The sequence below is a fragment of the Paroedura picta genome, chromosome 1 (assembly GCF_049243985.1).
Source record: "Paroedura picta isolate Pp20150507F chromosome 1, Ppicta_v3.0, whole genome shotgun sequence".
NCBI classification, from domain to species: domain Eukaryota; kingdom Metazoa; phylum Chordata; class Lepidosauria; order Squamata; family Gekkonidae; genus Paroedura; species Paroedura picta.
This window is the reverse complement of record NC_135369.1, coordinates 37,712,831-37,733,479: the sequence shown is the minus strand read 5'-3', so window position 1 is coordinate 37,733,479 and position 20,649 is coordinate 37,712,831. Positions and strand designations below refer to the sequence as shown.

At 45.0% G+C, this 20,649-nt stretch overlaps 1 protein-coding gene and 1 long non-coding RNA gene across 11 annotated transcripts in view; one reads left to right on the top strand and one right to left on the bottom strand.

The window, feature by feature from the left end:
- The window catches only part of PSME4 (proteasome activator subunit 4), a 96,872-nt gene extending 86,256 nt beyond the window's left edge, over positions 1–10,616 (bottom strand). For 2 of the 3 annotated variants that reach the window (XM_077334252.1, XM_077334261.1), the window contains exon 1: positions 10,116–10,615. In XM_077334252.1, coding sequence (XP_077190367.1) covers positions 10,116–10,348 — 233 coding nt within the window. In that variant the 5' untranslated portion in view covers positions 10,349–10,615. Of the gene's footprint in view, positions 1–10,115 lie in introns of all 3 variants that reach the window. The other variant, XM_077334243.1, reaches the window with a different exon arrangement.
- Positions 10,617–10,663: 47 nt separating this feature from the next.
- On the top strand, positions 10,664–20,019 carry LOC143835883 (uncharacterized). Of its 8 annotated transcripts, none has more exons than XR_013230381.1 (3): positions 10,664–10,793; positions 10,971–11,630; positions 12,193–17,020. It is a non-coding gene; the product is annotated as an uncharacterized LOC143835883 (long non-coding RNA). The 8 variants fall into 8 exon arrangements; XR_013230378.1 differs by lacking the exon at positions 12,193–17,020 and adding an exon at positions 19,041–20,019 and having other exon boundaries at positions 10,667–11,304; positions 11,604–11,630; XR_013230393.1 differs by lacking the exon at positions 12,193–17,020 and adding an exon at positions 18,494–19,025 and having other exon boundaries at positions 10,667–11,304; positions 11,604–11,630.
- Positions 20,020–20,649: the final 630 nt, after the last annotated feature.

Genomic DNA, 20,649 nt, shown 5'->3' with positions numbered 1-20,649 from the left:
ACTTGTTACTTGACATTCAACATCTTCATAAAATATTATTACTTGCAAGCTGTAGATTAACTGCAGTCATCCACCTAATACTTCCTCTAAGGATCTCTATGCTGAACAAGTTGTGCATCCTTGCACTAGGCATGAAACAGGAGTGTTAGTGTGCAAATAGGCTGTCAGTTGCCAGTCCCTGGAGGCAAAGTTTTTTGCCTCTCATCAACGTGTCATACCAAAGGCTGAACTGGTGGAGCAGGTCAGAGTGGTTTCCAGATATCATTTCAACATTCATGAACTGCAGGGCACATTTCAGTTCCTTATCACAGCCAGAGGTCCTTTTTTTTTTAATTATAAATTCACCCTTCTCAAATAATTTAACTTGCTACCAGTACACTGGTAGGGAAAGCTCTGAACATTAAAATTGGATTTCTCTTTTAAATGTTGCTTGTTCTGCTATACCATGGTAGCTGTCTTCCTGAAGATGACTGCCTTACACAAAGTCATGTTGTAACAGTGTAATTATTAAGAAATGATGATGGCAGGATATGTCGTTGCTAAACTGCATGTTTGTGGCAGAGGCCTCTTTGCAGCACATCACAAGGTGGGCGCTAAACACAGATCCTATCTTCTGCACCGCTGGGATGTTCGGCACAAAGCATGTTCTATCCATTGTATTATGAGTCCTTTTCTTCCCACTATACTTAGCTGATCTGTCATTTTGTTCTAGTGAAACATACTGTATACATCCCCACAGACAAAGCCCCGCCCCACATGCTAGTACTAAGTACCAGCAACTTTTTTCAGGGCTTTCCCAAGTCCTGATATTTTATTTATTTATTTTTCATTATTAGATTTTTATACTGCTCTCCAATATGATTCAGGGTGATTTACATATAACATCATGGGATGATACATGGAACAACCTAAACATACAACATAGTCAGAAATAACATCAACAATAATCCAACAGTGGTCCTAAATCAACACAATTTCAATGATCTTGATCAGTAACAATATAACAGGAATGGCAACTTAGATAAGGCCCCCAGAGAGGTCAGACTGGTTCAGGCCATGGAGGGGATGTCTGAGGGGGACCTGTGGATTTTATTGGGTTTGGTCAATCTCAGGCAAATGCCTGGTGGAGGAGCTCCCTTTTGCAGACCTTGTGGGAGTTCAGGCAGGGCCCTGGTCTCTTCAGGGAGCTCATTCCACCAGGTGGGGGCCAGGACAGAAAAAGCTGTGGCGGAGTGTAATGCTCTTTTGGGGGTATAGGCAGAGAGATGGTCGCTCAGGTACACTGGGCCCAGACAGCGCATGGTCTTGAAGGTAAGAACCAAATCTTAAGCTGGAATTCAATTGGGAGCCAGCTGAGTTGTTGAAGTGGAATGTGAGATCTCCATGGTGTATTGGTGAGAATCCTGGCTGTGGCATTCTGAACCAATTGCAGTTTCCAGATAAAAGATAAGGGTAGGCCTGCATAGAGCAAGTTGCAGAAGTCCAGTCTAGGGGTGACCGTCACATGGATCACTGTGGCTAGATATTCTGGTGCCAAGTAGTAGGGCACTAGTAGCTTGGCTTGGCGTAGTTTGTAGAAGATCAGCCGAGCTACTCTCATGACCTGTGCCCCCATGGAGAGGGAGGCATCAAGGATCACACCCAGGTTTCTAACAGAGTGGGCTACTGCTAGAAGCACTCCATCCATGTAGGGTACATGCGCTTCCTCGCTTGATCCCTTCCTACCCTGCCACAGGACCTCCGTCTTTGAAGGGTTGAGCTTCAGATGACACTGCTTAAGCCATTTCGTCACTGCTTCCCGGTATCTGGCTAAAGTTATGCACCAGCCCACCCCACTCAGCATATTTCCAACACTGCTCAGTCAAGAACCCTTTCATGTATTGCATTTAAGGTCACAAACACCAAAGGGGAGCCACTAGTCATTCAGCTGGTTGACATGAGGGCAATATACCCCACACAGATATACAAGAAAGATAAATCCTAATTTTTCATTTCTCTTTATTTTAAAGTGCTTTTCTACCTTGCAGAACTCAAATCAGCTTAAAATTTAAAGAATAAGATAACAATAAAATTCAGTAAATACAAAAAAAACCTAATTAAAATCAATAATTTAAAACTGCCAGTAGGCAGAACAGCTAAATCAAATGCCATCATGAATAAAACTGTCTTCATCTGCCTCCTGAAGATCAAGAGTGAGGGGGCCAAGTGCAATTCTCTTGGGAGGCTGTTTCATAATCATGGGACTGCCACAGGAAAGGCCCTCTCTCATGTACCCACCAGGTGAGCTTCTGTTTAATTGATTTATTTATGTGACTTTTAGGCCACCCCTCTCCAAGTGATCTTGGGCTGGCATACAACAATAGATAAAAACAGTAAGATTCAAAACCATTAAGAACTATTAAAAACAACAAAGTTGTTTCCTATCACCTACTCACTTATTTCTGAGCATTTCATAGTGTTCTACTGTGAGGTTTGGCTCAAGATGGGGACAGAGTCTGGGTGGGAACCCCAGGTATGGTCTGGGCTGGGAGCCCATATAGATGTTACAGATACAGTCCTGAGTCTCAATAGAAAAACACCATTTTGCAGGCCCTTCAGAAATGTGAAAGTTCCGTGAGGGCCCATGTCTCTGAAGGTAACCCATTCCACCAGGCTGGAGCCAGGGCCTAAATGACCCTGACTCTGGTCAAGACCAGGCACACCTTATGATCAATGGAACAACCAAGAGGGACTCATCCTGTGATCTTAGTTCCCAAGCAGAGAACGATGGCCCTTTAGAAACTCCAGTCCCAGATAGGACCCATGAAGGACTTTAAAGGTCAAAAACCAACACCATGCATTGTGCTTGGGAGATCAGAAGCCAGTGCTACAGCTACAGGGTTGGAGTTACATGATCCCAGTAAATGGCACTCATCAGCAGTCTAGCCACAACACTGCTACTGCCTCTGAACATGGCTCCAGGGAGGAAACTGAACCCATACCTGCAAAGATCCCTGAAGTGTGTTCATTTCAGGACTCCTATATTTCACACTGCAGCCCTCCTTTGCAATGGAGGCTGTCATCCTCCCTTTGCTTCCTCCCTTGCCATGTTCCAAATTTTGGTGACAGCAGACTAACACAAGTTGCAGTGGTCAACTGGTCGCTCCAATGACTGGCTGTCACAGGGGCGTCATTAGCCTAGTATGTCAACGGATGGCTTGTAGTCAGGTTGCTATGGCCTCTAGTGCAATTACTACCCAGTCAGCACCTTGAAGAGGGGTCTTTTCCCCTTATATTTACCCTCTGCTCAGCAACTAGAATGGTCATCACTGTGACTAAGAGACAGATGCATGCTTCTTCTCTACTCCATTTGCATTTGTAACCAATAAGCAGTTAAAGCTCTTAAAATATTTTACCATGCAGAGGTTGCTTTAGAGCTATTACCAGAAGTGATTGTCTTATATCTCATGAGCTGCAATGGTTATCGGGAGGTGGGAATGTCATTATGTCTCTAATCAACCCATTAGTGTGGCACCTACAAGCGAGAAAAGGACTGTTACCATGTGCCTTCTTGTAATGTTTCAGTTTCATACTAGCACAGTTGTACCACTTTGACATAACACCCAAAGGACACAGGCATATGTGTTTAGTTAAATAATAATAATAGTATGCTATCAAGTCACAACTGACTCATGGTGACCCCAGGACCACATGCCTTTCAAGGAAAGAGATGATCAGAGGCCATGTGCCAATGCCTTCCTCAGCATGGCAATCCCAGTCTTCCCTGGTTGACCCCCAACCAAGTACTGACTGTAGCCAATCCTGCTTAACTTCTGAGCTGTGATTACATTGGGCTTTTCTGGGCTATTCAGACTGATCATGTTCAAATAAACTTTAGACATATCTCAGCTTCCAAGTGGGTGGGAAGAGAATGGATGAAAGGAAGAATCATGACATGAGTCAGAATGTCAACGGGATTTATTTCAAAAATTAAATGTTTAGTTGTTGCCTAAATTAAATATCAGAAAAAACGGTCACCCTCACTCAGTTCAACTATAATATCCATGCCTCATGTGTTCATGAACCCCCTCTTCTCCATCACAGATTCCTTCCCTGAGCTTTGAATTCCATTTTCCATAGCAAACTATGGTTTGAAAAGGGAAAGAGGGAGAGAAATGCAGCATTGAAGGGGGAATGTACAAAGGATAACAGATCACATGATCTCACAGCATGTTCTGAAGCAGCAAGCTATGGTTTGGAGCAGTGGTCCCCAACTGTTTATCACCGGGGACCACTCAATGCCTTTTACTGAGGCCCAGTGGGGGGGGTAGTTTACTCCTCTACTCTCAACCACTGCCCTAACGCTCTCTGATCGCTATGGTAATGTTTAAACATCCCTTCAAAATAAGATACAGACATGCCACAACAATGAAGTGTGTTGTAAAGGGCTGGGGGGGATGAAGTAAAGGGCCGGGGGGGGGGGGAGAAGGCGTCCTTCAGGGCCCACCTCCAATTAGTCAAAGGACCACATGTGGTACGCGGCCCACAGGTTGGGGATCGCTAGTTTGGAGCACCAATGCTACTTCTGATTTTTGGTGTGGGGGGAATCACTTGGGCATAAAATTGAGGTCATTGTGGATAGGCAGGTAGTTGTGAGTGTCCTGCATTGTGCAGGGGGCTGGACTAGATGAGGTCCCTTCTGAACCAACTCACTATGAAGTTATTACAAGCAGTTAGTTAAGAAAATCCTGTTATATTATAGCAATAGTGTATAGTGTGAGTTCAAAAGGAGATTAGATTAATCATGAAAGATAGGAATGTCAACAGCTGTGAATATAAAATATACTGAGATAGTTGCATCAGTCTGAGCCAAGCAGTGATAATTTTAATACAGAATAAGCATTCACAGCTTACTGCCTACTTATTATTAATTGTATTTTTAACTCCCGCTCCTTTCAAGAATCTGAAGGCAACACACAAAAGCTATTTTAACCTCAAGGTAAGGTGAACTGAACCTGGATCACACATTATACATACTGGCCTCTTCAAATGACTGATGTGCGGACGTAGGAGGAACAGAACCTGAACAAACTGTATATTTGGCAAAGTGTACTTTGGGAGAAATGGGATGAAAAAATGTTAAGGAATGAAGCCTGCCCAGTTTGTTTCCTCCAGGCATTCATATCCATTGTTTAGATAAAGAAATTAGATTGCTATAAGCCACTTTGAACCCACCAAAGAACTGGTGCCACTTCGAACCCACCAAAGAACCGATGGCTCTAGGGACTCCTTCATAAAAGCATGATCAGTCTTACTAGTCTGATCTCAGACCCCATTTTCATATAAAAACTTCCCTGTTTGATGGCAGCGGTTGAGACAGGAGTGGAGTCCCACTGAAATTTCTCAACCACTCAGTGACTTTCAATGTCTGTGCTATTCTTATAGACCATCTTACTAGTTGGTGATTGGTGTTTTCATGTCAAAACCTTGATGATTTGAGGCACGGCATAATACAAAATTTAAAAATAAATACAGCCAACATCGTGTAGTAGTTAAGAGCAGTGGTCTCTGTTCAGGTGAACCAGGTGTGATTCCCCAGTTGTCCACCTAAAGCCTGCTGGGTGACCTTGGGCCAGTCACAATTCTCTAAGAACTCTCTCAGCCTCACCTACCTTCCAAAGTGCCCATTGCAGAAACAGGAAGGGAAGGAGATTGTACGTCTCTATCAGTCTTTAAAACAGAGAAAAACAGGGTACAGAAACCTACTCTTTTTCTTCTTATTATGTACACCATTGAGGACTTTCGCCGCCATCATCATCATGAAATATATAAAGTGCGAAATGTGGGAATCTCTGAGTGGACAATGGAAGCAGGAATCTCATGAATTAGCCACTAATGTAGATATGCCAGTATCCAGACAATCAGCCTGAACTGACTGGCATAAGATGAGAAAACACACCTCCTGATCTTCCCATTACTTACCCAATGATATATTAATATTATAAGGGCAGAATGGAAAGTGAACTGCTGTCTCAATACAAACTTGAAAGGGCCAACACCCCCAGGTATTGCCACTTTCCAAAGTTACAGGACTTTTCAGGAGCCAGGCCTTTTTCTTGGACATTGCCTCAGCATGTTTTGATAACACTGCCATGCAACTGCAGCCAGAAAGAAAACAGGCCTCCCAGTAAACAGTGTGAAGTAGCAGCAGATGGCTAGAGGAAAAACAGTGTCACTCTATGTCTAGTCAAGTTCAAAATGTTTCATAAGGCAACCACGTGAGTCATTTCATAGTTACCACTGTAATTCTATCTAATAATCTCTCTTGGTAAACAAAGTCACTTATGAAGACACCCTCGTGACACCAATGGAAGACTTACAAAAGGAAATATAAGTATAGATATTAGATTACAAGTTTATGCTTTGCTTCATTTTAATTACATAGGTTAATAGTTGTGATATTTATTTTATTTAGGGCAAAGCCTACTTTGAAAGCAGGCTGGAGGCAACATTCCCCCCCCCCCCGAGCTCTGGCCACAGTAGTCTGGAAGTCATAGTGGGAGTGCAATAGAGGCAGTAAGGTGCCGCTGGCAGGGGCTCATGGGAATTGTAGTCCATGAACATCTGGAGGACCACAGGTTGACTACCCCTGCATTAAATGATGTCAACTGGAACATTTAGAGTGCCATCCTACGAGACACTTCCCTAGAAATAAACCCCCGTTATGCCAATAAAGGTGTCTTGAGTCTAAGTCTCCTTGAAAGGAATTGAGTAGGATCCTAAATAGACCTGCTTAGGACTGTTCTCACACGTTGCACCTTCGGAAAAATAGCTGGGAAGCACAGTTCATGGTTCAAGGATAAACAACTACACGTTCCTAGTTTTATGAATGGACTGAACAATAAATCCATGCTAAAAAGGAAAAATGGAGCAGTGGTGATGAATCTTTTTGTGCCGCTGCCAAAGCTGTAGCTCAGCAGCAAAGAGCATGTCCTAGCAGAGCCATTTGTACTAGCATTAAGGTTTTAATTATAAGCTTAATAGTAAAAATGCCAACCGTTATCCAGGAAAATCTTGCTGCCATCTCCCCTCTACAAACAACCACACTTGCGAGATAAATATCATTCTTCGTTTTTCAATGCCACTCACAAAATCCAATTCAGTGTATACTACAGATAGGCAAGGGGTGGTCTGGGAGCATTAAATACAGTATCTCCCTTTTAAAACAAAGTGAGTATGGCTAATAAACCACTTGGAGCTCCTACTAAACCATTCTCAAGTTAAACTAACAGTAAAAGCAGGATAAATGACAGAAAAAATGCATTTGAACCCCCCAAAATCTACAAACCATATACTCATATACAAACCAATTTGTTACATCAGGACTAGTTACTGGCAAGAGATTTTAAAGATTCAATGAAAGGCACCAACTTCACAGTTTTGTTTGTAAGGCAGAGGCACAATATAGAAATTCAACCTTTTATAACCTTGCCTTTCCCCCCACTGAAAAATGCGTCCACAGCATTACGATACTAAATTCAAAACAAAGTTTTCTATTTTGCCCTGCCCTATCTGTGATTTCTTGCTTTACCTATATGAAATGTTAATGAAATTGATTCTCTTGATCCATTTCATTGAAGGTTCTATTAGCTAGAGATTAAAGTAATGAATATTAAAAAATGTCCAAAAACCTTCATATCATGGGGGAAGAACCCTGTTTTATTGACTGTCCAGTTCCTCGCAGTTGTTCAGGTGCTTAATAAACAGTAACACCCTGAAAATTAACAGGTTACCTGTGACATTACCTCTTATAGGCAACTAATAAAGAGGACAGCCACCCACCCGAGTTTATAGTCACAATTAGCCAATTAGGCCCTGTACATGACAGCAATTAGCTTTTTTTCACAACATACTAATACAGTTCATAGAGTATTGCTCAGGTGAGAAAGCACAATGGCCTCAAAAATGTTTTATTACAGCCCCAGAAGACAAACTTGTCCTTGAACTAGAAGCATGTGTTTTTGTCCTTGGAGCCTTTTCAGAACACACTTGTAACTTTTGTGCATATAGAGAAAATTGCTCATGTAACAGCAAGGACAAGGCTTGTATGAGGGATGGAGAACATGAACCTCAACTCCTTAAATTCATCTTGCCATGTGTGGCCTGTCTCCTTTGGGCTAGAAATACTGATATTTCACAATCTGATATCAAAAGACCTAGGCAGATGCACACAACTTCTAGTCATTGAACAAAACCTGTACACTAACCTCAGCAACACAAATACTAAACTATTTTTAGGAGCCATGAGCTGAGCATGATTTACTAGCTGCATACCTAGGAAGCTCAGGGAATTAGTTTCATCACTAAAGCTAACAGAAACCTGTTATTTCCAAAAGCTAAGTAAGTCTTTGCAGCCTTGAAAGATGAAACTTCTCAAACATTAGCTCATGCTGGTGATTGCTCAAACTAAAGAAGCAATAGCTTGTTCCTATGAGAAGGATCCCTGAGGCACGTGGTCCAGGAAAAAACTTCAAAAACAGAGTTGCAACTGTACATCTACTCAAAGCCCAACCCAATCCCTAGGCACTGGTGTCACTTATATATAAATAGTGCCGAAACTGGAATAATGCAGACGGGGTAGACAATAGAAACATACGGCATGGGCCTAAAATTCTAGATGTAAAAGGAGTGGAATAAAAAATCTGTTTAATTTAGTCTAGGGCACTTCTGGAACCTGGGTACCAGCAGCCACGGGCTAGAATAAAGCTGCCCACCTGCCTCACATGCCAAATTTTTGAAATGCTCCTATCTTACTTGGGGGGGTGAGATGGAGCACAGTTTTTATTTATCTCTCTTAAATCACTCAGATTTACTCCAGGCTATGGGTTCTCTATAGCCACCTCATGAGAAGGAAGGACTCCCTAGAGAAGAGCCTAATGCTGGGAGCGATTGGGGACAAAAGAAGAAGGGGACGACAGAGAATGAGGTGGCTGGATGGAGTCACTGAAGCAGTAGGTGCAAACTTCAATGGACTCCGGGGAATGGTAGAGGATAGGAAGGCCTGGAAGATCATTGTCCATGGGGTTGTGATGGGTCGGACACAACTTCGCACCTAACAATAACAACATGGGTTCTCTTGAGCGGCCACAGGATACCCAGAGGAGCAGAACTTCCAAAAACTCAACCTCTCTGCCTGTGCTGGGCTACTGTCTTCCTGCAGGCTACACCATCCACGCAACTCCCCTTTTCAATGAAAGACATCTAAGCAGGAGGTTCCCAAGAACTTTGCTCATGGCCAAATGTTTAAGAGTTCTGAATATTTCTTAATGTTTTATTACTTGCCCTGAATCTTCAGATCTACCACAGGTTAAAACACACACGCACCTGTACTCACAATGTGTTCCTATCACCTGACACAGCATGGAGGCATACAGCATCTCATCACACACACTGGAACAAGGCATACCCCCAGTACCTACTGCTTTTCTCTGTGATATGAATAGAGTACATTATACTTTTAAACTGTTCAGGCCACAGGGCTATCAATATCCATACTACTTATCAGCAGCAGGTCTTATTTCTGAATCAACCCAATGAATAAAATTGGCAATAAAACTAAAGCAGAGCTGCATATTGACAAGCCACCATTAAAAGCTAGCCAGTGTACAATGCTAGTTTCCAAAATGCCACCGCAGAAGCCTAAGCAGGAATCCTAGGATGCTTCAAATTCAAAAAAAGTTGTCTTGAAGGTGCTTAAGGCCCCCTGTTCATTTTTGCTATTTGCTACAACATAACAGCAGAGCAACTCCTTTGGAATTACAATCCTAAACATTTCTTGCCACAAGGATACCTCCCAATGAAATCAATGCTACTGTTCCTTCCGAGTAAACATGGCAAGGATCGGGGCACAAGCCCTTAATTTGCATTACTGGTCGTTCAGTATCAGGGGAAATAGCCGGCCGGCGTTTCTGGTGCCCCGGATCTCTCGTTTCCACCGCCTATAGCGGGACAGCCTCTCCCGCCAGCCAACCCCCGACTCCAGAGGGCAAAGCCGGCGGCCCCGCGCCTCGACGGCCTCCTGCTGCCTTCGTCCCCTCCCCTCCTCTCCTCTCCTCTCCCCCCGGGGCCACACTCACGTGGAGAGCTTCCTGGTCCAAAAGAGGCCTCCGGGCCAGAGTTCCTGAAGCTGAACGGCTCGGCTCAGGTGGGTCTTGATCTGGGCGAGGAGCCGGTCCGCCTCGGCCTCCAGCTGGTCGCCGTAGGGCAGCAGCTTGTTGTACACCAGCTCCTTCTGCACTGGCGGCGGCGGAGGCGGAGGTGGCGGCCGAGGAGCAGGCGGCGGCCCGGCGGCGGCCGGGGCCCCGGCCATGGCCGCCTCTCCCTGCGCGCCGCTCGACCACGGACGGACCGGCCTCGGCGAAGGCGGCTTCCCTGGCCCTTCCCCGGGGGCCGCCTCGGCCCAGCGCGACACCCGGCTGCGGCTTCCCCGGCCGCCCAACTCGCCTCCCGCGGGCGTCTGTCACACAGCGGCGCCTGGTGACGAAGCAACTGAGCGAACGGACCAACGAGCGCCGGCCTCGTTGCTACCGCCGCGGCCACTGCCGCCGCCAGGCATTGCTGGCAAGCGGGCGGGCAACGCCGAGGTCACTTCCGCTCGGGGGGGCGGGAGGAGGAGGAGGGCGAGCGCGCACCCACACAAAGGACGGGGAGGGACCAGGCGGGGGCTGCGGCGCGCTTGGGAACGAGGAAGGAGGAAGGAAGCAGACCCGGCCGCTGACTCCCTCACGCGGCTCGGTCCGGCAGCCCAACTTCTGGTGACTGACCACCGCCGCCCCCCCCCCCCTTCCCGCACTTCTGCTGCAGAAATAGTGGGAGGCGAGGGGAGCCTGCTGATTTCCGGGCCGTGGAAGCAGGCCTGGAGGCGTCGTCCTGTTGCAGCGCGAGAGTGGTGCCATCTCAAAGACTAGCACTTCTTTTTCTCTTTATCACAGGCCAAGGCGGGGAGGGGCGGTTGACACGGAATACCGCCCCGGCTGCCCCCTGCACCGGTGTTGCGCTGGCCTGAAGGCAGTTTGCGCGGGCGCAGGGCACTAGCGGCCACGCACCGCCACACCTGCATGCAGGAGAACAATGGCACAAGCCGCACAGCGGGCGGGGAGGGTGGGCGTTCCGGGGGACAGCCAAGGGGCTTCCGAAGGGCTTCCAGTGTAGGAACTCCCCACCCCCGTGGGCTCAAAGTGGCACCCGCAAAATCTCGGAGATTTTGGCCCACACAGGTGCCCCAGGCCCTCTGCCGGGATCCCAAGGGGAGCAACATGCGAACAGGTAAGCACGCCTCCCCGGACCTACCAAGCGGTGCTGAGCCACACTGGACATGGCATCTCCCAGCCTAGCTGCCAGGTGGGCAAGCAGTGGGACCCCCACACACATCCTGATGCCATACAACAGACTTAGGTATATTTGGGCCAGCCTGAGGGATAGCTGTGGACTAGGCTGCTCTCCTAGCCAGGTGGCAACACACCCACCTGTGGTGGCTGACAAGCACCACCAACCTCTGTGTCGGCTCCTAACATCCAGGAGGAGAATACCCTGAAGGTGCTAATGCCATTTCTCTTCCATTACAGGGAGGTGCCAATGGGATGCTGACTCAGGTAAGGATAGTATGGAAACATTGGACCATCAGATAGAGGGCCCCTTTCACCCATGGATGCCCCTGCAGGACTGCCAGTGGCCCTTCACTCTGCCAGAACAGAACATTGGTGGCTGCTCCTGTGTCTGTATTGGACCATATGCAGATGCCAGTCCAACAGGGAGATTGTACACCTGTGCAGCTAAAATACTATCAAGCACTTACACTGCAGCAGAAGCTCACAGACACATTTGGCATCCTGGTCATTCATAGAATCATAGAATAATAGAGTTGGAAGGTACCTCCTGGGTCATCTAGTCTAACCCCCTGCACTATGCAAAACACTCACATCCCAATCGTTCATCCACTGTAACCTGCCACCCCCTTGAATCTTCACAGAATCAGCCTCTCTGTCAGATGGCTATCCAGCCTTTGTTTAAAAATTTCCAAAGATGGAGAACCCACCACCTCCCGAGGAAGCCTGTTCCACAGAGAAACTGCTCTGTCAGGAACTTCTTCCGGATGTTGAGATGGAATTTCTTTTGAATTAATTTCATCCCATTGGTTCTGGTCCATCCCTCCAGGTCAAGAGAGAACAACTCTGCTTCATCGTCTACATGGCAGCCTTTTAAATACATGAAGATGGTTATCAAATCCCATCTCAGTCGTCTCTTCTCCCGGCTAAAAAGACCAAGGTCCCCCAACCTTTCCTCATATATCTTGGTCTCTCCCCTCTGCCATTCCCTCCCCTCTGCCATTGAGAAGGCGCCCCCAGCAGCAAAGGACCAAGCAGGCTACTGGTCCAAAGAGTTGTGATCCCACAAGGACCACTCCATTGTCTCTGGACCCCTTTAATAAAGTTGAAGCATTGTACCTATCTGAGGTCGTAGGGTCTGTTGGGGACTTGGGGAGAGAGCAACAGGAGGTAAGGGCAGGCCTGTATGTGATAGCTTGTATCTTGATCTGAGCTTCGTCACTGAGAGGCAGCTAATAGAGTGATGTAAAGTTAAAGGTATCCCCTGTGCAAGCACTGGGTCATGTCTGACCCTTGGGCTGACGCCCTCTAGCGTTTTCATGGCAGACTCAATACAGGGTGGTTTGCCAGTGTCTTCCCCAGTCATTACCATTTTACCCCACGCAAGCTGGGTACTCATTTTACCGACCTCGGAAGGATGGAAGGCTGAGTCAACCTTGAGCCGGCTGCTGGGTTTGAACTCCCAGCCTCATTGGCAAAGCTTTGAGACTGCATGTCTACTTCCTTACCACTCTGCGCCACAAGAGGCTCTTAGAGTGGGTGTAGTATGTCTGTTACACTTAGCTCCCAATAGTTACCAAGCTATGGCATGCTACACCAACCGGAATAGATCTGGTAAGCACTGATGGTGAGATGATACCTTTGAATGGCTAAGTCATTAAATGGCTGGAAGTGAACTTTCAGTTTATATTCTCTTCCCCAAGTTTACATGAGCAGGAAAAAAATGGGGAGGAGCCGTTTCATGCCATCTGAACCAGATTTCTCTGTTTTAGAACTAAAAAGCAGTGATGCTTGAACAGTGGTTATGCTAACTAGATTTCTGGAGTTTGATTTTGTTTAAGGGAGTCAGGCGATGATGATGGGATTTATTAACTGCCCCTCCCTATAAGGGTCAGGTCAATGCACTTTGGCGCCCTCCGTTCTTGCAGAACAAAATAAGGTTCTCAAGTTTTAACTGTAACTCAGTCACTGAGGTTGGCTGCACTTGCATCCAAAGAATAGCTGCCTGGCAATCCAAAAGCTGTTAGTGGTTAAAAAACAAAATTATTGTCCAGAGCGGTGGGAGGGGGGCATTCTTACTTCCAGGACTGAAGCCAGGCAGGCCCCCAGCAGAGATCAGCAAGAAAGGCCGGGGATCAAACACAGCCTCCCTCCTCTGTTCTTACTGGTGCCGCATCTTGGCGAACTGATTGGATTCTTGGGGGATATTGTTCCTTTTTGTGTGACATTCAGCATTTCTATTTCTATGTATTATATTTCTTACCTGCCACTCTCAGCGTACCAACTCGTGGTGGATTACAATATAATAAAGTCCCACAACACTAAAAACCCCTATAAAAACCACACAAAATAACCCCCCCAAAAAACCCAAACGGAATGCCTGCCACCCAGACAGCAGAGGGCTATGTCAAAAATCATCCCCCAAGATGGTCAAGGGTGGCATACATCTTGATGGCATACTTCCTGATAGGGGGCCCAACCAGATCTTCCTCCTACACTGGCCTCAACTGTAGACCTGGCAGAAGAGCTCCATCTTACAGACCCTGCAAAAAGCTGACAAATCCTGCAGGGCTCTTAGCTCTACCCTGACACAAGTTGGTACCCACAAACTGCAGAGCCCTGCGGGGAGCATAGGGCAACAAGCAGTCCCTCAGATACGTGGGTCCCAGATTGTGAAAAGTTTTAAAGGTTAAAAACAAAACCTTGAACTGGATCTGGGCCAACCAATGTAGCTGCCTCAGCACAGGCCCTCAAAGTTCAGCAATTGAAATTATGGGGAATTCTGTGCTTTCCAACGGCCAATTTTCTGAGTTTTTCCCTAAATTCTATCAGAGCACTTCTTCCCTCTGACTTCCTTGGTTGCCATCGGATTCAGTAAAAGTTATGATTGATTCAAGGCAATATTTTACCTGCTGGATATTGTAAGATAACAGGCACGGAACAATTAGTCACTTAATTGGTACAATTATATGACTGCATTGTTTTCTTTTTTTTTAAGTTTTATTTTTCAAAAGATTACAGAAAATTACAGAGATAGAAAGTTTCACAGATAGTTTAGATATTCATCCCAATGTTCTTGAAATTCTTCTGGTGGTCTATGGTTCACCAAGTCTGTTAGTTTAGCCATTCCTGCTAGTCTGAATTTCATGCACCATGAATCCATCCTTCTATTGTAATAATAGTTATAACCAAATTTTGCATCGGCTTTATCATCCAAGTTTTCACTTGTTCTGCCTCAGCTTCATATTTAAGCAGAAGTCTATAAATCCTGCCCATAAGGTGTGCTTTTTCTTGTATAATCATCTTTTCAGATTCCATTTGAATCTCATGATTCATTGAGATTCTTTTAATTTTTCTTTTAGATGCCTCTTGCATATAGGTGAAGACTGCATGGTTTTCCATAATGATGTTCTAGTTAATTATTTTTGCCCCAAAGGGCATCAGTAGCTGCTTCAGATCTATTAGTATATTCTATCTAATGCTGGTCCAGTAAGAGGTGCTATTGGATTGGCCAATGAGGCTTCCGAGTAAGCGAGGAATTATTTTAGGCATGTAAGCATTAGAGATGAGGCAGCACTTCTAGGGTAGCTCTAGCAGTTAAGCTGAAGGACCACACATATTTAAAGAGGGACTGCTCTCCCGTGTACAGTGTTCATTTATGTTTGTAGCTACATTACCTGACTGAGACAACAACCCTAAGGAAGTCTACTTGGGATCCCACTCAGGTTTATTCAATGGCTCATTCTTCCATTAAATCAACTGCTTGGCAAATCAACAGGCACTTGAAAGGCCTTGGGTCTTCCCTGGCTCTCTTTCCCTTTCTTATCTGATAATTTCCTCAGTTATTACAGATTAGCCTATTTATTACGTGGGTGGTAGTCCCATATGATTAAATTTCTAAAAGACAAACCCGCTGCCACATCACCACAAGAAATTTGCACACAAATGGATTGTAATATGCAGAAGTAAAAGCAGCATATTTTATACAGGCTAAGAGTTACTTCCATTGTCATGATTACTTCATTTTCTCCTGGGAAGAACCTCAGCAATGAAAACTGGTTTGGGGATTGAACCTGACTCATATTGTCTCCTATGGTATGGCTGATACTTATGCAGTTGCCTTCTGTGGTATGGCTAACACATATGAGGGTAGGTCAAAAAGTATTGCTATGAAATCATATTATACAAAATTATACAAAAATATCAAATTGTTTTTGACAAATCCTCCACCTAGGTTTATACACTTCTGATGGTAGCGTTTCCATCTCTCAAACACTTCCCCAAATAATTCTGTGCTCAGTTTACACCACATCAACATGGCAATTTAGGCACCCTGAAGGGACTCAAATTGTGTTCCTTTTAACTGTTCTTTGAATTTGGGGAACAAAAAGAAGTCTGAAGGGGAAAAATTAGGGCTGTAGGGTGGATGCAGTAAGGTTTCCCAACAAAATTCTCGTAGTACAGCACTTGCTACCCTCAGAGACTGAGCAGGTTCATTGTCGTGGTGGAAAAAAATTCATTGGGCAAATTTTCCTGGCCCTTTTCTCACCAAGACCGTTTATGCACTGGGAACTTCACTTCCCCACCCCCGTCAGGAGCACAGATCGGGGGCTGATTAGGTGCACCAGGCCAAATGCTCCCCCATGTGGTTGCAGGAAGAGGTGGGGCAACCTGCCATGACTAAAACTCCAGCCTGCAGCCCAGCATGAAACCTCCAGTGCATAAACGGTCCAAGGCAGTTTTCACGTTTTTTAAAGCACCCTAATGAGACGAAGATAAGTGTATTACTGAGAAAACTGGTCTGCAGCTGTCTAATCACAGAGCTATGTTTAAACACATTTTTAAAATAAACCCATGCATATATGAACTAGAACCCTCGTAGCAATACTTTTTGACTTACCCTTGTATCTCACATTTAGCTAGGTGTGTCATGGCACCAAACTCAGAGATAGTTTTAACTTCTATCAGGACACTAGGACACTGTCATGGGCCAGATATACTATTGTACTGATGTTAAATGTGTATAAAGACTTGAGATTCCATTATAATGGAACTAATGCAATCCTCAAACAAAATGAAAGATTATAGACAAAAAATGTAGGTGTCTAATAATTCAAAAGAACACTATTAGTTTTATTAGCAGCATTCAAACAGACAGCTATATGTCCACCACTTAAAAATACCTACAGAATAATCATGTGGCCAATTATTGTTTAGTCTCTAATCAGCTCTTCCTGGCCAAAGAGACTAGTAGCATACCAGATATTTCTGGATAACTCATCTGCTGTGGTTTCAGGCCAGGCCATGAAACAGAAACAGCTCTGGTGCCTTTAGTTGATGACCTCAGTAGGTAAAAGGTATGCTTCTTTGCTCCTCGTGCAGGATTTATCTGCAGCATTTGATACAGTAGATTGTGCCATTTTGTTGAGGTGTCTGAATGCAAAAGTAGGTATTAGATATTGGGGATGTGTCTTGGACTGGATTCAATTGGTCCTCATGGAGTGGAACCAACAACCCACTAAAGCAGTGACATATTGATAAAGGACAAATATAGCCACATGTAATTTCTGCTAATTGGAGGAATTGGTTTTTACACCCTGTTTTTCACTACCAGGAGTCTCAAAGCAGCTTATAACTGCCTTCCCTTCCTCTCCCCACAACAGACACTCTATGAGGTTGGTGAGACAGAGAGCCCTGAGAGAAACTGCTGTGTGAGAACAACTTTGACAGGAATGTGATTACTCCAAGATCACCCAGCAGGCTGCATGTAGAGGAGTGGGGAATCAAACGTGACTCCAGATTAGAAGTTGTCACTTTTAACACCAAGCTGAATATGTGCACATAGTTACTCACTGGGAGCCATTCCGCACCGGGATCCATGTAGCAAATTGTTTGCTGAACGAAAAATCGCCATTTTAAATAGTGGAATTTGGCGTAACGCATACCTGCCTTTGTAGTGGAATCCAGTTGCGTTTCTATCGTTTCCCACAGGGTTCCGGTCTCTGCAAAAATCACTAGCCAGGAAGCGCTATTGCTAAGCTGTGTCCCGCCCCTGGCCATCAAGCAGCCAATGGGAGGCCGTTATCATGTTCCCAAACAGCCCCTTTCCCTTTAAGGAAGTTTTTTTTTTTTTAAACACACCCGTTGCAACGAATATGCATTGATTCGTTGCAACGGAGAGACCCATCCAGCTAGCAGGTGGTGTTTGAGCTGCCGTTTCATCGTTGCCACGCTCCCCCCGAGTGAAATCCTCCCCCCTCACGGGTGCGATTTTCGGCCGAAAACAGTGTGAAAATAAAGTGAAAATAAACCAGCAAACAGGCTTGTGCTTGGTGACTTTAAACAGAGGGGCTGCAGCCAGGGAAGCCTTGCTGGGTAAACGAAGGCTCGCTGGTGTGTTGATCTCCACTCGCTTGGAGAAAAAAAAATGGCGATCGCTTCGCCGGAAGATCAGAGGAGAGAGCCAGGGAGAGGGACTTTGCAGAAACCGCAACAATGGTAACGCACAGAACTTTCCCGCTAGTGTTGCAGATTGGTTGCAGGAGTGTAGCGCTTTCCGGAGGGTGAATCCACTTTTTTGGATTTCAACGCTACAACGAAGCGCTTTTTGCAGATCGGTTTCAGGAGTGTTGCAGATTGTCAACGAAGTTGTGCATAATGGCAAAACTGTAGCGATTTCAATTAATAACCATTGTGCTAATTTGGACGAATGCGGAAAGCCCCTGGGTTTAGGGGGGAGAGTAATCGTTTACTAATATTTAGTATTGAAATATATTCAGCACCAGTTAATCCATGAGAAAACATTCCACAGGTGTTGCAGGCAGCAAGATTAATCATTTATAGAATTTCTGGACAGAACCAGGGATGGGAGGTCTCTGGTATGATTTAGAACCCAATCTACAGTCCTTCCTCCTTCCCTCCAACTAGAGGCCAACCCCTAAGTATTATGTACTGTCATGCAAACTGGAGCACAAACTTGATTAGTGGCACTTTGGCAGAGGTATTCAAAGTGAACAGATGGATTTGTCTTTTGGCTGCTAAGAAAAGAGGAGGTGCAATCTGGCCCCGCCACCAATCAAATTAAGAGGAACAGATAGACACCTGAGAGCCTACTTCTTCCTCCTTTCCAGATAGAAGTCTACTATCTTGGTGGCAACAGAGGAAGAAGACTCTGGTCTCAAACGGATTACCTCTATGGATGGAAGCTTTCAGAATACTTGCTGTAGAGCAATAACTATTCTGGCATTTTCTTTTTAAATGTGATTTTGAAAACTTTGTAGAAGCCTGTGCAGGTCCTTTTGGATGGCATGAGATCGAAACTGAATAAAAATAAAATTGCCAAAAGGTTGGCCACCACGAAATTCAATCATTCATTTAAAACTGAATGAGCAAGCAACATTTGTTTCCTTCCACTGACAAAACTACCATTCTAGAATGATAAATAAGAAGCAAATCTGTTTCATGGCAACTGTTCTATTTGAACATCTAATAATACTGACCTTCCAGAACACTTTGCTCTTTCATCTTTGCTTGCAAGACTTAAGCTGAATATTTCAATTAACACACTCAGAATTATTTTCCCCCTCAATAGTATACCAGGCAGATTGTCCCAGGCAGCATGACATAGTCCTTGACAAGAGTGTGTGGGTGAAAAAATATTCTTTCTTGTCTCTGCAGCCTCCATGCGACTACGGTATTGGTGACAGCAGAAAACCATCATTTTCAGCTTCATGAAAAATAACTCCAAAAAGATAATTTTTGTAATTGCAAACTTTGATGACACAATCACATGCCAGAACTGAAAGACACAAAGGAGTAAAATTTTAACTCTGTGACTCAGCCCTGAAATTACATTTTCAGTTTATCTGAATTACAACCAATACAAACTTAATTTTAAACTATTATGTGAATTTGGGAACAATCCATTGTTGAAAAAAACGACATTTTGGCTTCCACCTAATCTATACATTTTGACTTGGAACTGAAGTGAGGATAAAGGCCTTCATCCATGGGAAAATCTTCAAACAAAAAAACCCAAAACTTTTATTAGCGTTGGAACAGCATACAAACATTTGAGTTTTCCAGAACTCTTCCTTTTGTATGTTAAGGCTGTAGTCCCATCTCCCACTTAACTCCAGCCAAATGACAGAACTGAATGAGGAGAAAATTCCTAAGCAGATCTACTTAGAACCCTATCTATATAGCGGGGCTTTACTCCAGGAAAGTATCTTTAGAATTATACTGAAAATCCATTAGACAGCCAAAGTATAGCAATGAAGAGGTTAAGTGAGTTCTAACTGACCTTAGTAACTGGTCAAAAATTGGTGGAGATGGGATTATATTGGGAGGGGCAAAGTAGTAGCCAGTTGAGTTATGATCCTATGCCCCTGATAGTAAAGCCAGTGAAAATCTGAAAGGGGCTTGTGGAAAGCAGTTAAATGTCACCTGAATCCCATTAACAGGAGAAAATTACTGCTGCTCTGAAGGAATATAGGATTGCAGCTAACTTTACAGCCTATCAGCATGAGACTGTAGTCTTCCTATCAGGATGTTCATAACTCATTGCTCCTGTCTTATATCTTGTACCAGGGGCCAAGCATGTTGCATTCAGGAATACAATGGGCGCTAGATTGGGGGGAAGGGGGGAAGAACTCTGCGGACAGCCTCCCCTCAGGATCTGGTAAGGCTGCAGGCAGCTGTTAGGGAACTCACTGGCAGGGACAGCTCTCATGCAGCAGGGGTCTGCAGCCTCCAAGCCTCAGAGGGAAGTGGAAGTTGGAGGGGGTGGTCAGGGGTGGGAGATGGAAGGCTGCTGGAGAGACAGGCAAGCTGGTTGGAGGATGCACTGAGGGGTGGAACAGCTACCTTGAGTGGGTGTTAAGCGCTGAGTGGCACTTAAGCCATGAGACATACTCCTCCTCCAAGCCCTTACCAGAAATATATTATGTGGAATAGATACTTAGAACACACAAATAATGACAGACCTGTTTATGTATTTACAAAGGTGTTGCAGCTAATTGGCAGTTCCGGAAACAGAACAAGTTCAGATTTAGGAATCAGCAGATGAGGAGATACCTTAAACAAATGCATATCGGATGCAATGGCTGCAGAGAAATAACATTTCTCTGCCACTATGGCTGACATTTCCAGTGGCCTCTGTAGTGCACTCTGTCAGATACAGTGCAAGTTTTCCACAAGTGACTTTCCAAGATGTCTTCCAGCCCTCTTTAAGCCACCCAGCTCTACAGTAAACTACAGAGTTGGCTTTACCCTCAAGGGGCAGGAG